General features: G+C 41.0%; 1 protein-coding gene across 2 annotated transcripts; it reads left to right on the top strand.

The window, feature by feature from the left end:
- Positions 1 to 615: 615 nt before the first annotated feature.
- RP2 (RP2 activator of ARL3 GTPase) lies at positions 616 to 18886 on the top strand. Of its 2 annotated transcripts, none has more exons than XM_080359230.1 (5): positions 616 to 836; positions 9739 to 10404; positions 12045 to 12159; positions 13310 to 13395; positions 16588 to 18886. In XM_080359230.1, exons 1-5 carry the CDS (start codon positions 702 to 704, stop codon positions 16669 to 16671), a joined length of 1086 nt encoding a protein of 361 aa, XP_080215356.1. In that variant the 5' UTR covers positions 616 to 701; the 3' UTR covers positions 16672 to 18886. The 2 variants fall into 2 exon arrangements, with proteins under 2 accessions (XP_080215356.1, XP_080215357.1); XM_080359231.1 differs by lacking the exon at positions 616 to 836 and adding an exon at positions 3225 to 3349.
- Positions 18887 to 23303: the final 4417 nt, after the last annotated feature.

Raw genomic sequence — 23303 nt, forward strand, 5'->3', positions numbered from 1 at the left:
ATTACAGAATCATTTCGCTTGGAAGGGAGCCTGGAGATCATGGAGTCCAACCATAACCTAACTCTAGCACTAAACCACGTCCCTAAGAACCTCATCAGTGCATCTTTTAAACCCCTCCAGGGATGGCGACTCCACCACTTCCCTGGGCAGCCTGTCAGTGATTTACAACCCTTTCCGTGAAAGGCGTTTTTCCTGATATCCAATGTGAACCTCCCCTGGCGCAACTCGAGGCCGCTCCCTCTCCTCCTACCCGGTGCAGGACCAGCCGCTGCACATTGACACTCCGCACCTGACATTTTGCCCCCGAGCTCAGCAGCTGAACCCGCCTGCGGCCGCGGGTGGCACAGGGCTCCCCCGCAGCCCTTCCCCCGCAGTGAGGGCTGCTGGTTCACGAGCTGTCACCACGTCCCCAGCGGGGCAGCCCGGGGCCCGCTCCTGCGGGGTTGTGGGGGAGCTGGCAGTCGCCGAAAAGACGCGTATTCCCGCTCCCCCCAGCCCCGGGGCTCCGCCCCGCCTCCTGCTGGGCCTCTGTCAGGCCGGGCCCCGCCCCGGGGACGCTGGGAGCGGGACGGGGAAGTGTCGCTGGTCGCTAGGGGAGACGGGGGGAAAGCGGAAGCGGGCGGGGCGGTGAGGCGCTGCGCTGGCGCCCGCTCCCGGGCTCCCAGCCTCTCCCCGCGGGCCGGCCGGGCGGCGGCGGAGCTATGGGCTGCTTCTTCTCCCGCCGCAGGAAGCCGGCCCAGGGCGGCCAGCAGCAGCAGCAGCAGGCGGGAGCCGGCCAAGACGCGGCGGCCGTTGAGGAGAAGGCACCGCAGTACAGCTGGGACCAGCGAGCCAAGGTAACGCCCCGGCCGCGGGCAGCCGCCGCCGGGACTGGCGGGGGGGTGTGTGTGGGGGTACTGGGTGACTTAGGGGGCAGCCCCTCGCCTTCTCCTGCCGCCGGGGCTTTGCGGGGCTGTGGCCGCGGCGGGGCCTCTGTGCCGGGCGTTGGCTGGGGCACCGGGGCCGGGCGGGGAAGCCCCGGCCGGGAGCTCGCTTCCGCCAGTACCGCTGCTACGGCTCGGTCCGAGCGCTTCAGTGCGTTTATTTTGAGGGAAAAAAGAAAGCAAAGAGAAAAAAAAAAGCGTTAAGCCTCGGGATTTTACGAGGCAGTCTCGAATTGTGCATGGGGAGAGGGCGGCCCAGGCGGTGTCGGTGGGGTGGCGGGGCCGGGACAGCCCCCGCGGGTGGCGGGTTCGTGTCTGCCTCCCCCTCGGGGTTTCGGGCGTAGCTCGGAGTCCCGTGGGTGCGTGTTTCCGCGGAGGGAAGCCCTGTCACGGCAGCTAGCGGGCGGCCGGGGAGCTGCGTGTGCCGGGGGAGCCCGAGTACCCGCGCCCGGGTGCTCAGGGGCGGCACAAAACTTGTGCTTTGTGTCCCGGCTCTCTGTAATTCGTATTAACTGTCGGTTATTCTTCCTGCTTTTGGCTGTTTGGGTTGTTGTGTTATTTTTGTTTGTTTAGGTTCTGTCTTTTGGGTGTGTGTTTATTTAAAACAAACAAACTAGAGGAACTAGAACCCATCTGATCAGTCCCCGAATGACAGATGAAGACAAATCCTTCCCAGTGCTGTTTCCTCACACATTGAAGGCAATCGCGAAGTCCCAAGCAGGAAGGCACTTAAGTGTTGGATTAAATATATTCCCACCCTCGTTTCGAGTTTCACTTCCTAAATACATCATGACGTCGTAGCCCTGCTAGGTCTCCTCTCCAGCTGCCTTTGGGTGGGGGAAGGAGAAAATGGGACAGGCTGTGAACTTAATTGATGTGGTTTTAACAGACAAAATCCCTAAACCCTTAGGCCATATTTTGCAAGTATAGAAAAGAAAATGCGTGAACTTATTTGAATACTTAGCTTGCTTGTTTTTTAAACTTGGCTAGGTGTTCCAAGGTGTCAAACTCATTTTCACTGGGGGCCACACCCGCCTGACAGTTGCCCTGTGTAAGTAGTCCTAAAATTACATTTGGCCTTTTGAAGGCAACTGCGAGGCTGATGCGGCGCCCGGTGAAAACGAGTATGACACCGCTGCTCCTGGGTGTCCCTTAAGTCTTCTGAGTAGATTAACAGAAGCTCAGATGGAGATGAACTAGAGAGCATGCGCATGGCCTGGAGGAATCAGTTCCTTGAGGATAAAGACGGTTGATCTGTGTTGGGCTTGTTCCTTGACTTGCTAGTGGATATTTGTGGTGTAGGCTTGGAGAGAGAAGAGCAGCCTGTTACTTGTATGGAGACTATTCTCACAGGGAGGAAGCTGTAGCAAAACCTATTTTAGAGCAGCAGAACAAATTTTACCTCTGTGCAAAAGTAAATTACTAAATGAGCATTTGAAATCCTATTTAATTTTACAGCAAATTCATCAGCTAAAGCTCAGCTGGTATGAGACTTTTTACCTAATCTGCTGATACAACACTAACTTCTAAAACTAAAAGGAGGAAAGTCAGGACATGGAAACATTTGATTCAGAGAACAGCCAGCCCTGTTGCTACGGAGATGACTGTTAACATGCTGGAAGTAGGTTCAAGCTAATGGATGAGGCTATCACAGCACCAATAATCCATCTCTCTGGAGAGAAAAAAGCAGCATGTAATGTATTGCACATACAGCAACTTCCTCCTTTTCTATAAAAGACTCTTAGAAACCAGAAGAATCTTTGGATTTGGGCTGTGCTGCTGAACTGCAGAAGCCATCAAATTAGCTGCTTGATTCTGTACTGTGCAGTTCAAGAATGGCTTTTTGATGTTTGATCCTATTTCTCTTGCTTTTTCATTGGGCTTTTGGGCATGTGCTTAGTACATTAAACCAGGAAAGCAGTACTGAGACACCTGGTCTTAAGTAAAGCAACACTGAGCACTTACAGCACTAAACTTGTTGATACTAGTTTGTATTAAATGATACTAAGTCAGTGTTAATGTAGTATGCTTTAAGTATGGTCTGTGATACTTTATTCTGTTGTCTGTTGCTTTGTCATTTCTGATGCATCACATATACTTGTTCATTTTACAGTTTGTACACAAAGTTAGATTGAAGTCGGTCAGAAGACTTACAGCGTCAAGACTCCTTTGTGTTCATCAAGTGCATTGAATTGTATTCTGAACTCAGAATACCTCAACTCTATCAACAGATGTGCTAGTGGTCTATTGATACTTACTTCCTGTTACTTTTAATAATGTGTCAACGCACCATTTGGGTTGGAGTGTGTTTCTCATTGTAGGCTCTCCTACTCAGTGATGCAGTTCTGGTTATATCATGGAGTCCTGCAAGCAGGTTTGGCAACCATCTGCAGTTCTTGTAAGCTGTCCTCTGTATGTTCTTACAGGTGGGTAAGCCTTGCTGCTCAGACACTCCAGCTCCCTTCCTGTAAACTAGTGCCATGCTGACACTCACTGTAGGCAGAAAAATGTAGGCACACTCGTGTGCATGCTTGTCTGACTGGGGATGTGAGGAGAGGTGACTGCTAGCTGACAGCTGTGCTGGAAGAAGCTCTGAACCTGAGGAATTCCTCCAGCGAAACTATTTCTTCTGCTTCTGAAGGACAGCATTGCTAGTGTAGTCTATTTTAGTTATGTTGCTGTGGCAAAAGATGAGTACTTGGTACTGTCTGCTAGTGTAGACCTAGCCGAAGGGTAACATGATGATATTCTAGTGACCATATAGTAGTTCCAAAATGGCCCATATGGTAGAAAACTCTAAATATAAAATATTCTAAGATGTGGATAGTTGAATTGATATTAAGGAAAGTATATTAATTTGATGGGCCTTCTTAGATTTCTATGTAACCTAATTTAAGTGAGGACAGAAGTCTGTGGTTTTAAGGTACACAAAAAATCAATCAAATTCAGATTGCATTGTAAGTTGTCTGGGATCTCTGGAATGCTTTCTGACCCCTGGGTTCAGAGAACTATATGAACGTGACTTGTGCTGCAGCAAAAGAATCAAAAGATCAGCTTATCTTGAAAACAGAAGGGAAAAGGCAGAGTATTCAGTTTCTTGCTGCTCTGGGGCTCTTAGCCCAGCTTGAGAGAGTCCAGTGCAGAGCCACGAAGATGATGAAGGGAGTGGAGCATCTCCCTTATGAGGAAAGGCTGAGGGAGCTGGGTCTCTTTAGTTTGGAGGAGACTGAGGGGTGACCTCATTAGTGTTTATAAATATGTAAAGGGTGAGTGTCATGAGGATGGAGCCAGACTCTTCTCAGTGACAACCAATGATAAGACAAGGGGTAATGGGTACAAACTGGAACACAGGAGTTTCCACTTAAATATGAGAAGAAACTTCTTCACAGTGAGGGTGCCAGAGCACTGGAACAGGCTGCCCAGGGGGGTTGTGGAGTCTCCTTCTCTGGAGACATTCAAAACCCGCCTGGACACCTTCCTGTGTAAACCTCATCTAGGTGTTCCTGTTCCAGCGGGGAGATTGGACTAGATGATTTTCTGAGGTCCCTTCCAATCTCTAACATTCTGTGATTCTGTGAATAAGTAGAGCACATTTTTTTACACAGTCTGTTCTTATTGCACTGCATCCTGGAGACTTGTTATGTGTTGATGTTGTTGGGCTGTCACAATAGTCCCCTTCCGACCAAGAGTGGGAGAGGAACTTGGTGGTGCTCAGTTCTCCTCAGCCACATTCAGTGAGGCTTCCACCTGGATTGTAAGATATTATTTCTGCTCCTGATCTCCCTTTTCCTTTCCTACCTTACTATTTTCTTTGTGACTAACATCGCTTACATGCGTGACCAGAGTGATAGCTACAGAAGTAACTGAAGATGGGCACATATAGACAGGAGCTGGGATTTGGTGTCTTGTGATGGCAAATATACCCACATGCTGTCCCCTTCTCTGCAGAAGAAACACAAAAAGCTGCATTGTCTGTCTTCCTGTTGTCTCATCTTCAAAGAAGTAGAATTAGATTAGTTACTATCACAGTGGCATTTAAAGCTTAGAGGGACTTTCCTTCCCAGATGATTTTTCCTTTTAGAAGGAACAAGTAAGGTTTTGTTTTATGTCAGTTGCCTTGCAACTTAACCGCTTCGTTTGGTAGGAAACACACGTCTATTGTTGCTATATTGGGCTGTGATAGCCATATTCAAACAGTTAAAAAAAACTCAGAGGTTTAACTTTATACACACATCGTGTATAGTCTTTTGTTAGTTACCTTACATTTGAGGATTCTGCTAGAGTGGTCTGAGCTGATGTGGACATTCTGAACTATTTAGGTCTCATTTAGATAGCAACTTCATATTTTATTTTGGAATATAAATAAAATCACTTTTTTCTCTCTAACTATACAATGAAATATTTTGTATTTAGATTCAGTGCACCTCCCTTATGCTTCCCTGTGCACAAGAAGAACTACCGCTGTATTTCTGAAAACTAGTCTATCAATTGAGAAACAGTCAGGAGGTTAATATTAAACAATATTTCCGGTTAAGTCAGATGTACGCATGTAGTAGCTTCCTTTCTTCTTTTTTTTTCCTATCTGCAGTATTTGGCAATGGTTTGTTGGTCAGAAAAGTATGAGAATGACCGTTTTATACTATTATGGCTACTCTGGAAGAGGAGGAAGATTACAGAGAATAGAATGAAATATGCTTTCAGACTGTTCTATTTACCATATTTAAATACAAGGTGAGCAGGAAATGCTCCAGGATGAAAAACTGCATGCTAGTGACTGAAACTTGCATGTACTGGCCCTCTTTGCACCTTTTCTTCTTGCCTAAGAATCTAGGAATCTGCCAGAGGTAACTTCAACAGTCTCTAGAGGACGTTGCAACTCAGTAATTAAGGGCACCAAACCCATGCAAGTATGAATATGCAGAAGTGTGTAGGCTTGGGAATGCACTTTTCTTGCATATTTCCTTCTGTTAATTCCCCTACTGACAAAAATAGCATGTAAAGCCTCTTAAGTTTGTGTGCCTACCCTATAGCTGCAGCTTTTAATGTCACTGGGTCAGCAGCCAGCTCGTGTGTCATCAACTCTAAGTCCATAGCTGAACCACAATCTGTTGTGATTTGAAGAGGTGGGGAATGATTTTTTGAGAATATTTAAAGGAGATGTTAGTGTGTTTTAGAAAGACTTTACAAATTATTATTTGCTCAGCAGACTACACCGAGGTAACCAGGGGAGAACTGTAATCCATTAAGAACAGCAATACCTTCTCTTATTTGTGGTGGCATATCATTGCTGAGTAAAATTCCATTCCTGATGGAATCAGTGAAAAAGTCTCGTTAAGACATGAACTTATATCAGAAAGAGTTCAACAAGCTGTTTGGATTCTAGGTGATTCTAATCACAGTTACTACTAAAAACTGTGATTGTTAGTACTTCTAAGGCTTCTTCCAAATGGGAGGTCCTTAGTTTTGGTGCCAGTAAACTGGATAATTGTGGCTGAAGAGACGTACGTCATCTGTAGCCTTCACGTCTGGTATCTGACCTTCTTGCAAGATAAGTGTTTGTGGGAAGGAAAGCTGCTTAATATATTTCGCACTTGTTGCAGCAGAACTTCCTAAAGTTCAAAGCAACTGTGGCAAACTTTTGTTTGCCTTCACTTCTCTCCTTTGCCCTGCTCCTTGCAATTTGTTCTCTAGTCCTTTGTAACAGACTTATCGCCAATGTCATCGCTGATAACCAAAGATGAAACTTCTGTACCTCTGAGGGGGAGAATATTGTGTAAGCAGGGATTACTTTTTCATCATCATATCTGGTTTAGGTCACTCTATGGAGTAATTCCTGAATTTGCACATAGCACTTCTGTTAGAAGGTTTCAACTTTTGAGCTGTGCCCATATCAAACTCTTATCTACTCCAAAAACTCTTTAAATTCAGATTAAAGCATTAAAAGTTGCCATTATAAATACTATCATCATTTGGGTTTATACCAGCCTGGGTACATTTAAAAGTGTTTTAAGGGATGGAGATGGTCACACCTGTCTGGGTGTGACAGGTGGATCTGGACAAAGTTCTCTGAAGCTTTATCAAAATCTGAAGGATAAATAGATGAGTTACCAAACAGTTGATTTTTTTACTGACTTGCCAGATACTTAAGACTTCACAGCAAAAGTTGCACTAGATGAATGGGCAGAGAACTCTACATAGATTTCCATAACCATAGATAGGTTATGGTTGTGTGATGCTGCAGATGTTATAATACCTTCTTTTGTGTGTTTTTGGTTCTCCTAGCCTGCTTTTTTGCTACATTTCCAAGACAATGCTTAAGCAGTAGTTAGTGCTGACTGTCAGGGGCAGGAAGGTGGCTGCTTTATATATTAACCCGTTGATGATAGCTGCAGACTTCAGAGATGATGAGCATGAAGCTCTGTGGTGAGCATATTAACAGCTGTTGGATGCATCTTCAAATCATAGTTCTGCCTTCACGCTCCTTTGGCATGTTTCTTTTACCCAGGGGAAGTGAGACATTCATATCTGCTACAGTGTCTTGGGTTACCCCCTCCTTCCAGGGGCAATAAATCTGTAGGGGGGAAGAGTGTTAAAACTATTTCATTCAGTTCCTCCAGTCTGTAGAGTGATTTTAGTCAACAAATACTCTCAGCCTTTAAAAGGAAAAAGGCAAAGCAAAATTGAAGGAAATTGGCAAACTCCCTAGTGAGGTGAACAAACTGAGAAGTAAGAGTTGTGTCAGGGCAGAACTCTTAATTCAGAACAGGAAAATAAAATTGAGGGCCTGAAGCTGGTAATAAGCTGACTTTTTGTCATGAAATTCAGCTACTGCTCTTCCTCAAGCACTCTCATTTGAAACAGTCTGTAAAGTGTGGGCTAGCTGACTGACCAATGTTTTTCACACAGACCTAAATAAGGTGAGGTTTCACACGTCTCTGTAAAGGGTGCCTCGTTGGAAGAACTAGTGCTGCATCAAAGGCTTTTTAGAGCAGAGCAATTTAGAAGGACACAGGTGCCAATTTTCAAAAAGCTGTAAGTTCCAGAAACTTTGAACTTAGGAGCTTAGGAAACTTAGGAACTTCTCCTTCCTAACAGAAGGAACTTGTTCCTGTATACCCAGTTTTGAAGGCAGCAAGGCTGTCTCCCATATATATATATACACACACACACATATATAAATGTTGTAGTAGATGCCTGGGAAGAAGGTATCCAAAAGCAATTTTGACACCTATATTCTCAAGTATGAGAGAATATGAGTATAAATATCTTGTATATGGGTTGTATATGTAAAATTACAAGAGACTTAAGACCTTAGAGGGTTTGAATCCTAATCATACGGTGTGGATGAGTCTCTGTGCCATGTCCCTTATCAATTGAGCCTGCCAATTTTATTCGTAACTCTTCCATCTAACATTCCTGGATGTGCATTAGTGGTATTAAGTATGATTGATGGGAGATTTCTAGGAAACTATCTTCATTGTCTCAACTTGCGTTTTATTTGGAAGATTCATCAGCTGCAAACCTCCTTCCCTGTCCAGAGGTCAAACATGGTGTGTATAAAGGAGTACATTTTATCACTTGATAGTGACTCAGCTTCCATTAGCTGTTCTGGACAAAAAGCTCTCTAGGGAGCTGGTTTAGTGAGTATCTGGCACTCGCCCATCCTAGTTTATGCCTTTTCTGGTCTCCCAATCGCCTGCAAATGTTTGAAATGCTGAGGAAAAGGAGAGGGAGTTTCTTAGAAATTGAGCTATACAGGAACTGTTGTAATGCATTAACACTGATTATGGTGCACCAAACTTTGGGGCCCTTGGTCTGATAATTAAATAGCAAGTCTGTGAAGTGCTCATGTGTTAGACTAATTCAGGTACTTCTATACTACTAGGTGCTATTTTAATAAGCTTTCACAAGAGGGCAGAGTAGAATTTACTCTGGGAATTGTCATTGTCTTGAGACTTGTATATATCGAGAAATGAGCCAGCTCAGATTCCTTCAGTTATGACAGCACGGGCTATATTATTCATGCTGTCCACTTGTATCACGTACCATTCTGGGTGCTGTGTGGCTCTTCAGTTGCTTCTTCCCAGTGGAGAGTCCCAGGGAAAGCCACAGCCGCTCTCCAGCATCCTGCCCCAGTTGGGGGGATGGTGGAGAGACCTGTAAATGTGCTCCCTGCACCAGCACTGCCCATGTTTGCTTGTTGGTCATAGCTAAAGCAATCACATAGCTGACAAAAATATGGTAGTTGTTGGCAGGAGATAATGCTGTGGCACAGATAAGCTAGTACTTTGTGGTTTGCAAACAATATAAAGGAGATAGTGCTTGAAAGCAGCAAGGTTTCCTTGCAATGTATTGAGGTGTGGTAAAATAAGACCAAGGCAGCTAGTTGAAAAGGAAATACTTTGTATCTCTGGCTTTATGAATCTTTAAGTATGTTGGCCAATTGATTTATTACAGTTATTACAATAGTACTCGGGACCATTATCCTTGTTGAAACAGTTTAGAGTCCACACAGAAAACTACTTGCCTTTGACCTTTTTCTTTATTAGAGGGCAAACTGAGTCAGGGTTTTTTTCCTGGAGCATCTCAGAAGTGTAGTTTCAATTTATTGTTGTATCTTAATACTGTGCTTTCCAGTACTTTAGCTAAAAGAGCTTCTTCTGATCTTTCATCACTCTTTGAAGAGTTTTTTGGCAGGTTATCCTGTACAATTCATTGCTACCTCAATTAATATTAGTCAATTGACATTTAGCATTATAATGTTCTCTGTATGTGAAGACTTTAATGTTCTTTTTTCTTCTTTGTCTTCCTTCAGGTTGACCCCAAAGATTACACTTTTTCCGGACTTAAAGACGAAACTGTGGGTCGACTGCCTGGAAAAGTAGCAGGGCAACAATTCATCATTCAGGACTGTGAGAATTGTAGTATCTACATATTCGACCATTCTGCTACAATCACTATTGATGACTGCGTAAACTGTCAGATCTTTTTAGGACCGATAAAAGGCAGCGTGTTTTTCCGTGACTGCAAAGACTGTAAATGTATAGTGGCCTGCCAACAGTTTCGCACCCGGGACTGTAGAAAGCTGGAGGTATTCTTATGCTGTGCCACCCAGCCCATTATCGAATCCTCCACAGGTATGAAATTTGGATGTTTCCAGTACTATTATCCCGAGCTTGCTTTACAATTTAAAGATGCTGGACTAAGTATCTTCAATAACACATGGAGCGACATCCATGACTTTACCCCTATGTCAGGAGAAAATAATTGGGGCCTTTTGCCTGAGGATGCTGTAGTACAAGACTATGTTCCTCTGCCCAGCTCTGAGGAGCTGAAAGCTGTCAGAATTTCTACCGATGCTACAAGGAGCATAATACCAATAACTCGAGGGCGGAGACAGAAAAGCAGTGATGAATCGTGTTTGGTCGTGTTTTTTGCTGGTGACTACACAACTGCAAATGCCAGGAAGTTAATTGATGAGGTAAGTGACCTTTGTCTGCATTCAGCTTTTTGAATTTTTAATTGAACTTTTCTTCTGGGCAGCCTCAGTGCTCCTTGAAGGGAGAAGGCAGAGGCTTTATATGTCTATGAGCCATACCTATCAACTGCACTGTTTGAAACCTTAAAGCAAGGTAAGAAAGAGGCTGGAGCTCATCTGATCAGACAGTTGTTTTACAGCTGACACAGTTTGGCACATCTACCTTCTGATGGTTCCAGCGTATTTTTCCATCATGAAACACAAAAGCTGTGTTCTGAAGACAATGCATAGTTGATTTGATGAACTTGGCCAGATGTAGAGTAAGTGATTGACAATGCTTGCGAAAGGGATATAGCCGATTAACTCATTTGCATATTGCCCTGAAAATTACAGCTAACAAAACAGCCTCTCCTGAAAATTTTTCCAGTACTAACAGAGACTTTAAAAAAATAACATGTTAAATTGTATCCCCCTGCCACCCAGTGTTGGAATTTGTTTTTCTAGAAGGGGCAGCGAGTGTTTGTCAGGGCTGGTCAGCTGTCTTCGATTACTTAAATAGCTGAAGTAGCTGATGCTTTTTTTTTTTTTTGCTTTTGCTTTTCTTTCATCCTTGTGAGGCAACAAGCTCCCAAGCTTGGCAGAGTTTGGAGAAACTCCAAACTGGGGCTCCAATCTGGGAGTGGCTGGCTGCTTTTAGCACCCTGGAGTGCCAGGGATGACAGAGGAGCGCCAGTAGCCATGATCTACAGCTTCTGGGAGGTATCTGCAAAAGTTGGTGAGCCCAGTGTTGTATGACAAACAAAACAACCCATGGAGCTCCTTCCCTTGGGTTTTTAACTGCAAGGAAAGAAAGCTGTAGAATGTTCCCATGCCCTCCACCCCCCACTGCCCAGTTGAATTTATATGGAATTGAGTTAATAACATCTGCTTGAGTGAAGGGAGATAAAGATACTTAAGGATTTTTTTTTCCTACTGAAAGAATAGCTAGTGTAAAGAGGATAATAGATGTGTTCTCTTGTGTTAGTAGTTGTTTGGAAGTTAGACTTAAGAAGATGCCAAAAGAGTAGTTAGTGAGATTCTGGGGAAATCTTACTGCTCTGCAGATTAATGGGTGCTTTGAAAGTCCAAGTACAGTTGCTCCTTCTCTACATGCTTTTAGTTTTATATTAGAACCGAAGTAGAAAGCTGTGTGTGTTTGAAAGTTTGGAATTTTTCCTTCCAAAATGGAAAACTTCAGCAGTGGATAGATGGGAGTTTGAGCTAACGCTTGACTGAACACTTGCAGGCTAATGAGAACTAACTGCTTGACTCCAGATGCTGAAATGCTTTTAACTCCCATTAGTTTCAGCTTGTGAGGGGTAGTGGGGAAAAAAACACAACCCTGAGTCATAACATAAAACAAAAATGTTCACATTTACTCCTCTAGGTGTACTAGGGCAGAGGAGAAAATCTGGATGAATGGAATGAAAATAAACAGAAATGTAGAAAAAGCAAATGGTCTTTGAAAAGAGCAAAAAGGGTCCCTTTCCTCTGTGGCTTAATGTGTATGGGGAAAATGGGTCTACTCCAGGGTAATCTGGATATTTGAGCTGAACTTTCTGCCCTAAAAGTATTTTTAACATGAATTCTTTCTCTGTTAACAGATGACTGGTAAAGGCTTTCAGCTGGTACAGACTAAAGAAGTCTCAATGAAGGCAGAGGAGGCTCACAGAGTTTTCCAGCAGCATGCACCGGAATTCATTCCACTGCTTGAAGAAGGTCTGTTTGTGTTTTCTTTCTCTTTTTGATACAGAAATCTAGCTGTCACTAGAGATTTTTGGAGAAGAAAGAGGAACGAAGGAGAAACTTGTATTTCAACGGTGTAGTGTAAAGCCAGTTGAGATGAGTTTTGGAAGCCTCATGAGGCCTTAAACCAGCCCAGACTCCTGAAGGCATCAGAGATGAGCTATTCCACATGTATTTTGTGGTTCTGCCTCCCCTCTAGTGGTCCAACCGCATAGCTCAGGAGCAGTGGCACAAGCAGATCTCTTTGGGGTGGTCAAAACAAGCTCATGCTTTTAGACTAATTTGTCACCATTGTTGCTCAACCACCTGGATGTTCAGTGTTTCTGTATACATATGGAAGCAAATCAGTATAGATGTGTATAAAGCAGTCAAGTGTTAAATTCCTGTTTATAACTGGTATTTCAAAAGCCTTTTTATTGATCTGACTGTAATTGGGTTTTGTCTGTTCCTGCAGAAGTACTGACATCTTGCCATCTGTTACACGCTAAAGCTCAATACGCGCTCCCAAACTTAGTAGCAACAGGCAGCTTTTTTCATAGTAACACGAGAGGTCTGTGATGCTCATTGCAAGAAAAGGACAAAAGTCATTGTACTTATCAGATGACAGTCTAGTTTAAGGGCTATTTTGCACCCGTGTGGGAAGAAATAACGTGTTCAGAATGAAACCAGAGAAAGGGGATCTGCAAATAGTGGGTGAGAACAAGTCTAAAAATCAGGCAGTTTGCTATCTTGAGACTGAAGCAAAAAAGCCTGAATGACTCAGTCCTACTCCAGATGTCTGTGCAATGGCTCACTATTTGAGCAGTATAGTCTGACTCACTTCCACGGTGCCCTCTGCTCCCCACCATTTTTGTGCAATTGCTGCCTTTCAAGAAGTAAAACTGGAATTGTGCCAGGCTCTGAAAAAAAATGAGCATGGAATTGCAGATATTTTCTTCTCAGATAACACTGTACTTCGAAGCTGTGCTTAAGTGTTTTTAGTTCTTTATCCTGCATTATGGCTGCTCAAGCAAAAACCATAAAATGCTTCTTGCAAGCTTCACAATTCCCTATGGGTTGAGAAATCTACCGTTTCAATGCAAACTTAATAGTAATGATGATTCTACATGAACCTGTCTTCTAGGTCCAGTGGTTGCTTTGGAGTTCAATGGAGATGGTGCTGTGGAAGGATGTCAAAGCACTATAAATGATGTTTTCAGTGGGACCAAGGTAAGCTGGTGTGTTGCTTTACTGGCAGCAAATTTTACAGAATATCTAGGATACTTCATGGTCAAGCTGTATTTTTGATGTACTGAATGATTTTTTTTTAGGTTTCTGAATAGTAAAATCTGAATATCCTGTTTTGTTTTGGTTTTTTTGTACTTGAAACTCAAGTTGTTTGTTAGAGAGGAAAAAATTGTCCTAGGAAAGAGAATACTAAATTCCCATATCTATTGAAGAATAGAAGATCTGCCCTTGAAACTGTTATTCCCCATAGTAGTAAAAACAGGTTCAATAAATGTAGTAGGGAAAGCTTTGCTCCAGGTCTTATGCTGAAGTCTGCTTTGTGATGTCCTAGTCTATTAAACCCTGACGAAGAGAGTATTTCAACTTTTTTTGCTGTGTACGATATTGCAGAATGCCTGCCTTCATAGGCATTTTTCTATTTCTTTTGTCAGCTTGTTTTGCTGTAGCTTCTTTTCACCACACCTCCTCTTTGCTTGCTGTCCCCATTTCTCTGAGTGGTTTTGAGAAAGTGTCCGGAAACAATGAGAGTGTTCCTGATAAGGGGCAAGTGATAAACCCTTTGCTTTCAAGCAGCTATTCAAAGAAGACTGGAATGTCTTTGGGACATAGTGTCTGTGCAGCTCCTTGCTGTCTTCCGATTCTGTTTGACAGAGGTACTCAGAAAAAGGCTGCCCAGTTTCTGGAAAACAGTCATCTTGTAATAAGTCATCTCAAATGCAGCTGAAGTTTGGTTTCTTTGTGTTTGCTATTGCACCAGCGGAAATCTGATGCTCTGAGTCTGGAGAATACTAGAACTACAGTCTGGGCAGTGTTCTGATATTACTGATTCTTTCTGGTGAGCCAAAACTCATCACTGCAAATTTTACCATAAAGTGGCCTCTCTAAGGAAGAGCTTAGAGTGGCTTTTTTTTTAGTGTGGTTAGCATATTTTTTTTTGTACAGAACAAAGCTCATACTGGCTAAGTAATTCACTGGTTCTTCTAGACCTTTTTCTCTATTCAAAGACTGAAGTGATATAAATTATTTGAACAAAAATTTTATTTTTCCTAAAATATCTAATGTCTATTATTGTAACACTATGAATGCACTCAGCTGAGATGCATCCAGAAAACTTAGGCTGCACTTCATGCTGTGAAGTAAAAGTTGATCTTGAAGGTGATCTGTAGTGTTTGGTTTTGGTTCTAAATGTTAAATTACTTACTGCATCTGCGTTTAAGACTTCTGTTTACAGCCTGGTTCCATAGTAAAATCTATCTCACTTATTAAATAAGTGCACTCAATTAAAAAGTAGAACTTTGGGCTTCCTGAGAAGTATATGTCTTTATTTAGATAAAATATAACTCCAAAATTTCTGATAAATACTGGGTTTGTGCATGGATAACTGAATATCATGAGTAAATTTTTTTTTTTTTTTTAGAAAATATATTTCTTTGGACATAATTTAGGCAGTAACAAACATCAGACTTATTACTACCAGAAGGTTCAGGAATGTTCTGTAAAATGGTTTTACCTCATTGGTGGCTGCTCTTACTGTGTTTGAGATTTGTTATAGTGCTCAGAAAGAATTGTAGGTATCCTTGGTCAAGAAACAATGACAAAAGCTCTTAGGAGGACACGTATTCTGCCAGACTTTGCAGGAGATTAATCTGCTTTTAAGCAGGTGGCTACATTTGCACTTGAAAACTACAGTTAAAAACTGTTATATTCATCTGTTAACAACCTTAATTTCACCCTTTTTTTTTTTCTGAAATAAATGTGATAAACAATTCTAGATATTCTAGTAAGGATAGAAAAGTTCTTCAGCAATAGCACCACCAGAGTTTTTTCAGATCTTTAGAAGAAACAATGTGTTACAAGGAGAGCTCTGTGCTGTGCACTTAAGCAGACTTCCTATTTGTGTGGACTAGGTATGTCTGTGCTCTTTACCTCTGATGTTCTTTCTGGTATGACCTTCTATGCTTTTTTTGGTGTGCTTTCTAGTATTGTTACTCTGTCTCAAAAATACTGTCTCATAAAATACTCTACAAAATGTAAATTGTAATATCCTGGTAGGGAAGGATGCTGAAAGAAGGTATCCAACTGTTGTGACTGTGGTACCGATCACTGTCACACCAAACTGTCAAATAATTAGTAGATGTTCTCAAGTCCCTTCAAGCAGAAGTCTACCCTGTGTCCAAGCAACAGTGTAGGAAACTACTTGCTTCATGATGATATATCTTTATCTTTTTTAATTGGAAATTTACTGGACAACAGGATATTAATCTTAAAACATAGTTTAAGTAAACCAATTCAAGGAACTGTCATGGTTTACATTCACGTGGTGTTCTGAGCTGAAGCAGAGCAGTGGTGACTGTAGGAGCAGAATTATCTGGAATAACCCATTCCTACAACCCCAGTGCACTTCAGGACAGCTCAGTTGGCTGTGCCGACACTGATGTGCTGAGACAGTGATGGTTTCTTCTTGAGGTATAGAAAATATAAGATAGAGCTCAAGTTTTTGATTGAGGCCATCACTTGCCTGTTGAGGTTGATGAATAGCCACAACACTGTCTGTTACACTGCACTATTTGGGCATTGCCTAAGGCATTTGTAGTTGATTTGCTGGAAGCTTTAGAAGATGACTGTCCTAGAGGTTGGACTTTCACATGTGTTGATCAGTTTTGCAAAATGCAAATTTAATCAAATTTATTTTAAAAAGATAGTTTCTTCTTCATCAGATGATTAAGTTTTTTGAGGGAAATATAGTGCAAGAGAGACTTTCTTAAAAGTTCTGCCTTTCTGTTAAAGGAAAGCCTAGTGGTAGTATAAGGGGTTTTTGTGTTTGTTTTTCCTGCCTCTTCTGGACAGAGTTTGACATTACTAAGCAAAATACATCTAAATGGATGCTAGTTGAGGCTGTGACCCCTGAATAATCAAGTAAAAAACTTTTTATTCTCATCAGTGGAAGGCCAGGGTTACTGCAGCGAGCATGTCTGCCAGGAACAAGTGATGGTAACAAAGGGTGCATCGGGGCTCAGGATTCTAGGGCTGTTCTGTCAGACAGTGGAAACCAACAGTGTTGTGCCTCTCATGAAATGCAAAAATAAAAATAACCATTACTGGTTCCAAATGAACAAAGACTACTTGGACTTCTTTATTAATGATGCATAACTATTTTCTTGTTTAATAAAACAGGTTTTTGTATCGGAGAGCAAGGCATCAGCATCTCAAGATGTAGAAAATTTCTACAACTTTGCTGACATGCAGATGGGAATGTGAAGTTTAAGAAGAAGGTGTTTGCATACGGTTTGTCTTGGCACTTGGATGTCGGTGTGAATATTGCAGTAGTATGAGAGGTTTTGTCATTTGGTTTTGTATTTATCATATATCCCTTTTTATAAAGCTGTTGGTGATTTTAATACCATATTACCTGAACTGGAGTAAATGGCATAGTTCTCGATGTGCGTTGTGTTTGAAACTTGTAATTCAACTCCAGAAACGATGGAGGTTTTCTACTAACTTTTTACAGTGATTTCTTAACTTCTGTTGACACTTGAATAGTTCTTGTCAACATCTAATTGTAATGCATATTTGAAAAGTGCAATGCTGATCCAAATTTGATGCAGTAGTAATTGTTATCTTAAACTCAGACACATTGTTTAGAAGGTGCATTTATGTGAAATTTGCAGTTCAAAACTTTCCCACATGCAAATCTGTCTTCACTGGGGGCCAGGGACTAAACTGTAGTTGTTGGCTTTTTCTGAAAACCTTGTCTGAAATGAATTCTCCTTAGAGCATGCTTTCAGAAGCCATGCGTGGCTTGTAAAATGCACATCTGGCTTATTCTGCTTCAGCATCTTTTTTGAATAAAGTTGTTTGCAGCAGCATTTAAGCTGAGAGTTGTCATAAAGGCATTCTGGTAAGTGAGCACTTGCCAGGCTCTTCTGCTTTGAGGTGAATTCTGAGCATCAATGCTATGCTAATATGCTCTAAGGTCCACTCAGAGTCACTGGCGATACAGATGCCTCCTTTATTCCCAAGTCATGTATGAGATATATGTGAGCTTCCCTTGGACTTGGAGCAATAAGTCTCGGGCAGCGTTGTTTGCTAGAAGGGACATCCAGCAGCCAGAGAAGGGCTCTGGTGGCATTAAAAAAGCTCTTCCCCAGGAGAAGGGTTTTACATTCAGTAGTAATACTGAAAATTTGGCACTGTTGTAGGGTTTATTTTGGACTAATTCTAAAAATGGATCAAAGAAGTGCTACTAGCATTTTGGGAGGTGCATTTGAATAGTGATCAGTAAGGATGCTTATTTGTTATATAGTGCATATTAGAATGCAGATATGTATGGCTATTAAATACATTTTTGATTTATTTCTGCATGTTACATCCTTACTTATTCTTCTGTGTGACCTTAAAGCTTATTTCCAGGTTTACAAGCCCTCTGTAGTACATGAACAGACTGTGTGTGCAGATGCACAAAACCACATTTCTGAATTAAAATTGTGGCTTACCAGTTTATGTAGCCTTTGCAATCCATTGAATGGACTGGGGCTGTGTTGAGGTGCTAAAGCAGTCATTTCCTCATTATGGTCATCTGTCAAAAGGGAAGATCTTGTGCATCTTAACTGAAAATGAGTCTTGACTCATCAGTTTCACAGCTCTGGAACTCTGTAAGTGGTGACTAAAAAAATCATCTAATTTTTTAGAATTAGCACATGAAAGAACCTGTTCTCCTGAAATTCAGAATTGTCATGCCAGAGAGATGTTCTGAGCTGTCATTTTGTTGCTAGTAGGCAAATGCTTGCCCTTAGTTTAAACTATGTAACAAGAATATGTTCTCAGGACCTCTCCTTAAAGTTACGCATAGATTAAATAGGGAAGAATATCTCCTGAAGTCACTAAACCATTAGCGTACTGAAGCTAAGAAAAACATCACTTCTTGGAAATGTTTTATTTGACAAAATGAAATAAAAATCAAACTTCCACCAGAATCTGACTGGTAGAGGAAATTACAACTTATTTGCACTTAGTCAGCCAGGATTATATATATATATATGTGTGTGTGTGTGAGAGAGAGAAGAGGCTGTAAAAACAGCTAAAAATCTTAGATTGGTCTCCAAAGTACTAGTGCAAGTCAGCAATGAACATTCGTAGGAATTATTCTAGACACATACAGCAAATGTATTTTTTTCTGGTATGGACAGTACATTAAAATTGTGTACTATACTTCAGGATTGTCATTGTGTAATCTATCTGAGCAGTGCATATGTTGAGCATCTTGGTTTCTAAACTTTTACATATAATATTTCCAAACTTATATGCTGACACATGATTATACATGTGTTTATAGTTTATTTTTGTATCATCAACCTGCTTTGGAAACAAAGTGCTAAATTGATTTTTGTGATTACTTTTTCTGGAGGACAAGATAAGTAGTTGAAAATTAATCTAGGCTTGAAACAATAGAACAACTTTTCTACTCACTAGGAAAGAGCGGTGTTTGTTTTGTTTTGTTTGGTTTTTTTTACATTGATAGACTGCTTACCAACATAAAGAGATTTAATTAAAAAATCTAAATAATGAAGGAGTTTTTCAATCCAATTATTTATCTCTTGACTTCAATTTCTTGCTAACAGGTGTTAAGAACACTTCTAGCCTAAGCATCTGGCATTGTGTGTGTGTGTTACAGAATGGTATGTGCTTCATGTAGTCTTTGTATGTTTGTTGTATAGCTTTTTATGTAATTTGTATTGCACTGTGAATGTAATTCGTAATAAACATTGAAAATCCAAACTCTGGAAGACTTTTTAAAATGATAAGATACTACAAAACATAATTACCTTATCTTAAGTATAAAACCTGAATTCCATGTTTAAACAAGGACTTCAAATAGAAACTCACAACTAATTGAAAATAAGCATTAACTATGCATTCATCCGTCCTCCAAAAGAGGTGAGTTTCTGACAGCAGGAATCTTTCCCCAGAGTCACAGAGGATATTATTAACTTTACACTGCAGTTTTCCTTGTATAATGTGGAAGAAGGTATTCTTATATCAAGCTGTAGGGATACAAGTACAGAGATTCCTGGATGGAGACTGTTAAAGAACTTCTCCCTTATCTGTGTGTGCATGTGGTTACTGCTTATTGTTTTTAACTTGTAAAAGTTTTGTGGTTTTTAACTGTGCTTACCTCTTTGGGTACTAGGTGCATGCTAGCGATATACTCACAGCAAAAACATTGTGGTGATTATACTAGTTGAATTGTTCATTCAGAAAGCACTTCCTTTGAATATTCCATTTAACATCTGAAAATGGGGTAAAACCTCCTGAAAAGAGGTAAACATTTAATAAATTTCCAAAATCAGCTTTAAACTGGTCAGAAATGAGAATCTTCCAACTAAGATGGTCTAGGGTAACTTTGGTCTAAGGTAACTTTCATGAAGTGTAAACGTTTGCTAAGAACAGGAAGTAGTGTATCAATATTTTTTTTATATATTGAGTTAAATTGTGAAGCTTTAAAGAATCAAAGCTTTTGGTTTACACTTAGCTATTATTGCACAATTTTACAGTTTAAAAAAAAAACCTCTCTTGTACCCCAATGGGACCTGAGTTACCTAGTAATCTTTTTTACGTAGTATCTAAGTCATAGCAAAGCTGTCCTTAAGTATTTTCACAATATTTTTCCAGTCACAACCTCAGATACTAACATGTGGAAGCTTTGTATCTGTGCCGCAATTGCTAGGAAGACACTCACTTTCTTTTGTTGTACCTAATAGTCATGCATAAAATGCATGGATTTAAAGGTAATCCACATACCAGGCTGCACCTACATAACTGGAACAGATTTTTTTTTTTTTTTTTCAGTTCCAAAAAGCAGCACCAAACTCCTTATTACAAAATATGTACTTCAGTCATTCTGACTAATAGGGGCAAAAATGAGTTTTACTGACTTAAGCATGAGCAAATACTCCACAGCTGAAAATCTTCTTCTCTTAAATGCTGAGTTTTATGTGTTTAGGCTTTATTCATACAGCATTCACCTTTCTGTGTGTATTTACATTAGTGTTGCTGATAATATCTTCTACAAGGTGTTGGTTCCCCAGGCTTTTTTTCTAAAGATTTAACAAAAGCTGCTGTGAAATTAATCTTTTAAGACCTAATAGCAGCCCAGCTGCTTGCCTTAGCAAAAATCCTAGAGTTTAGGAACTACTGTCAAGTTCCTTGTTCACTCCTTTGTACCTTTGTGCCATTTCTTTTATTTTGAATTAATGAGTAAGCCTTCTGAAGCCACAAGGGTGGCACAGGTCATTGGAGGTCTGCAGGAACAGCTCATCCAAGGCATGTTTAAACCTGATCTAAACCATCTAAATTCTGGTCCAACAGTATTAAAAGCTATGAATAAGTGCAGATTGTGAGCATTGTCTCTAACAGGCATGGATTTGGGTGGGATGGTGCAAGCGGGCTGTAGCACTTCATTAAGCTGTGTGCTGTAGTTCTGCATTCTTGCTGCAGCGTATGTTGGAAAGCAGCTCTGTGGTGGTCCACCCCATTCCCTGGGCATTGCAGAGCTTGCAATATGAGCTATAACAATTTGCTGAGGATAAAAATGTCTGAAAAATAATAACTTGCTATATTATCAGCCTGGAAGTTTTTCTTTAGGCTGTCTAATCTCAGCTCTGTCTCTCAACCATCTATATATGGGAAAACTTTACAAGCATCAAACCTGGTAAAAACAGGATATACAGGAGGCTTCACTGGATGGTTGGGAGTCACAGTGTGTTAGTGGGCTAGACATTAATATCTTGGTGTCCAGTTTGATAGAAGAATGCTTTTTACTGCTATCATCTCTTCAGAATGCCTGGTTGCCGTAAGTCTGTTGCTGGTAATGTTTGTGGTCATGCAATCTTCCTGATTCATATGTAGTCATCACTGGTGCTGAGTAAGAGAGAAGAAAAAGAGGGGGAAGTGAGAGAAACTTTTAAAAAAGGTCTGAAGTTTTCTGACTACATACAGTAAAATGTGCAACTGCTCATTCCTTTTTTTTTTTTTTAATGCATCTAGTGATAATCCCCAGCTATGTACAGTTTCATGGCTAGAGTATCTGAGGACGTTCCCTGCTATAGAAAGTCTGTCCTTTAAAGCATCAGGTAAAGTTGATAGATAGGAAATTATGGTGAGGTGAAGAGCTCTTGCAAAGTGTTTAAATGAGTGTTTGACATTCCCAAACTGAAAAGGCTAAAAGCAATGTGGTATTACAAATTCCACCCAAATGACAAGGCTAAATTTAAGGCTAGGCACCTCTGCAGTACTAGGAGCTCAAAGGACTTGGTGCTTGGATGACAGTGGTATGTATTAATATCTCTCTGCCTGCCCAACTTCATTTTATCACAAGTAGGTGAAGTCCCAGTACAGAGAGTCATGTGAGAATCTCTACTTTCATTTTTAGGTACTTTTATCCTTATCACAGTGAAGAAAACTTGGAATTTTTTCTTTTTTTTGCTGTTTGAGCCATTTAAACTTGTGTGTCTCAAAAATAAAAAAATGGAATCAAACTTTGCAGGGGGTGGGGAAGGGTGGAGTGACTGTTGACTTGTGATTTCTGAGTGCTGAAGGGACTAGCAGCCTGACTTCCCTCTACTGCCAGGGATGCTGAGTGCTGTAGGGAGGACTCCCCCAAAATGCATGTATGGCCAGCTAACTTTCCAGTTCACTTAGGTGCAATACACCATTTGTTGCCTCACTAATACAAGCATAAGATGCATTATTTGATTTTTTTTTTCTTTTTCATTAGATACTTACTTGCATGCATTTAAGGTACAGAGCCATAATAGCAATAGGTTTTGAAAGCTGCTGGCAGTCCTCTTCATTCTGTGTTACTGTCTTAGAAGGAGAGAGATAAATCGAAGACATCCCTAAGCACAAAACTTTGAACTTTCTGGAGCCTGGGAAGTGAAGCTGGCCCATTTTGCTCTAAAGTGAGTAAATGCTTCATGATTGTGGAAGTATTTTTTTTTTTTTGGTCTGAATGTGCTGATCTTTTTATGAGGGGAGACCTTCCCTCCATTTCTGAAGTCCCTCCATAAAATCCACTTCAGGGTGGTGGGGTTTTTTTTTATTTGTTTGGTTTTTTAAGTTCTGGAGATTAAATGGAAAGGCTGTGCTATAACCCGAGGGCATCTTTTGATAGCTGTCCCAACAGGTGCTAAAAGATTGGATTCAGTGCTAGAAGTAAAGACAATATTTTGAAGCTCTGAGTGCTTTTTGCTTCTATTTCTAATAGCGAGTGTCTGAAACATTTTTAGTCACGAGAGGGTTTAAAGACAGCTAGCCATCCTTAGATGAGATTCTGCTTTGCATTTTTTTTCTGCAGAAGAATGAAAGTTACTCCCCAGCAATAATTAGCTCACTCGTTTGCAGGTGGGTGTTTGAGCTTTATGGTAACACTTAATAATTTTTCTCATTGTGAAAAGAAAATAAGGGAATTAAGCTTTTCTGTCTCTCTCCAGTAGCTGCCAGTGCTTGCTCTGCTTTCCAGGATGTTGTTTCATCAATGGTATCTGATCTACCAATGAAGCAAGTTTTATGCAGCATCTACGGGTTTCAAAGAAAGGTGGTATACCAGGCTTTGGTATCTGTGTATTTCTTATCAGAGGCAACTGGAATTGCTGCCTATGGAGGCTTCTATGTGCAAGCTGGGAATGCTGCAAAGACTTGGAGGTAAGGGGTATGAAATAACCTCCCAGACCTTTCCACTTCCTATTTCCATCCACTACTCCTCCATTATCCTATGGCATGTTTGTTGTCTTCTTCTTCGCTGGCATCTGATCAGAGATAGCTGATTTTGTAGAAAAAATAAGTTTCTGTTGAAATTCACTGAAATATGTCTCGGTATTTCAATTAAAGATGTT

This window comes from Nesoenas mayeri (assembly GCF_963082525.1).
Source record: "Nesoenas mayeri genome assembly, chromosome: 1".
In the NCBI taxonomy this organism is placed as follows: domain Eukaryota; kingdom Metazoa; phylum Chordata; class Aves; order Columbiformes; family Columbidae; genus Nesoenas; species Nesoenas mayeri.

Coding starts and splice junctions, on each gene's coding strand:
- RP2 (XM_080359230.1), top strand. CDS start 702: ATGGGCTGCTTCTTCTCCCGCCGCAGGAAGCCGGCCCAGGGCGGCCAG. Junction 837..9,738: donor GCTGGGACCAGCGAGCCAAG/GTAACGCCCCGG, acceptor GTCTTCCTTCAG/GTTGACCCCAAAGATTACAC. Junction 12,160..13,309: donor CATTCCACTGCTTGAAGAAG/GTCTGTTTGTGT, acceptor CCTGTCTTCTAG/GTCCAGTGGTTGCTTTGGAG.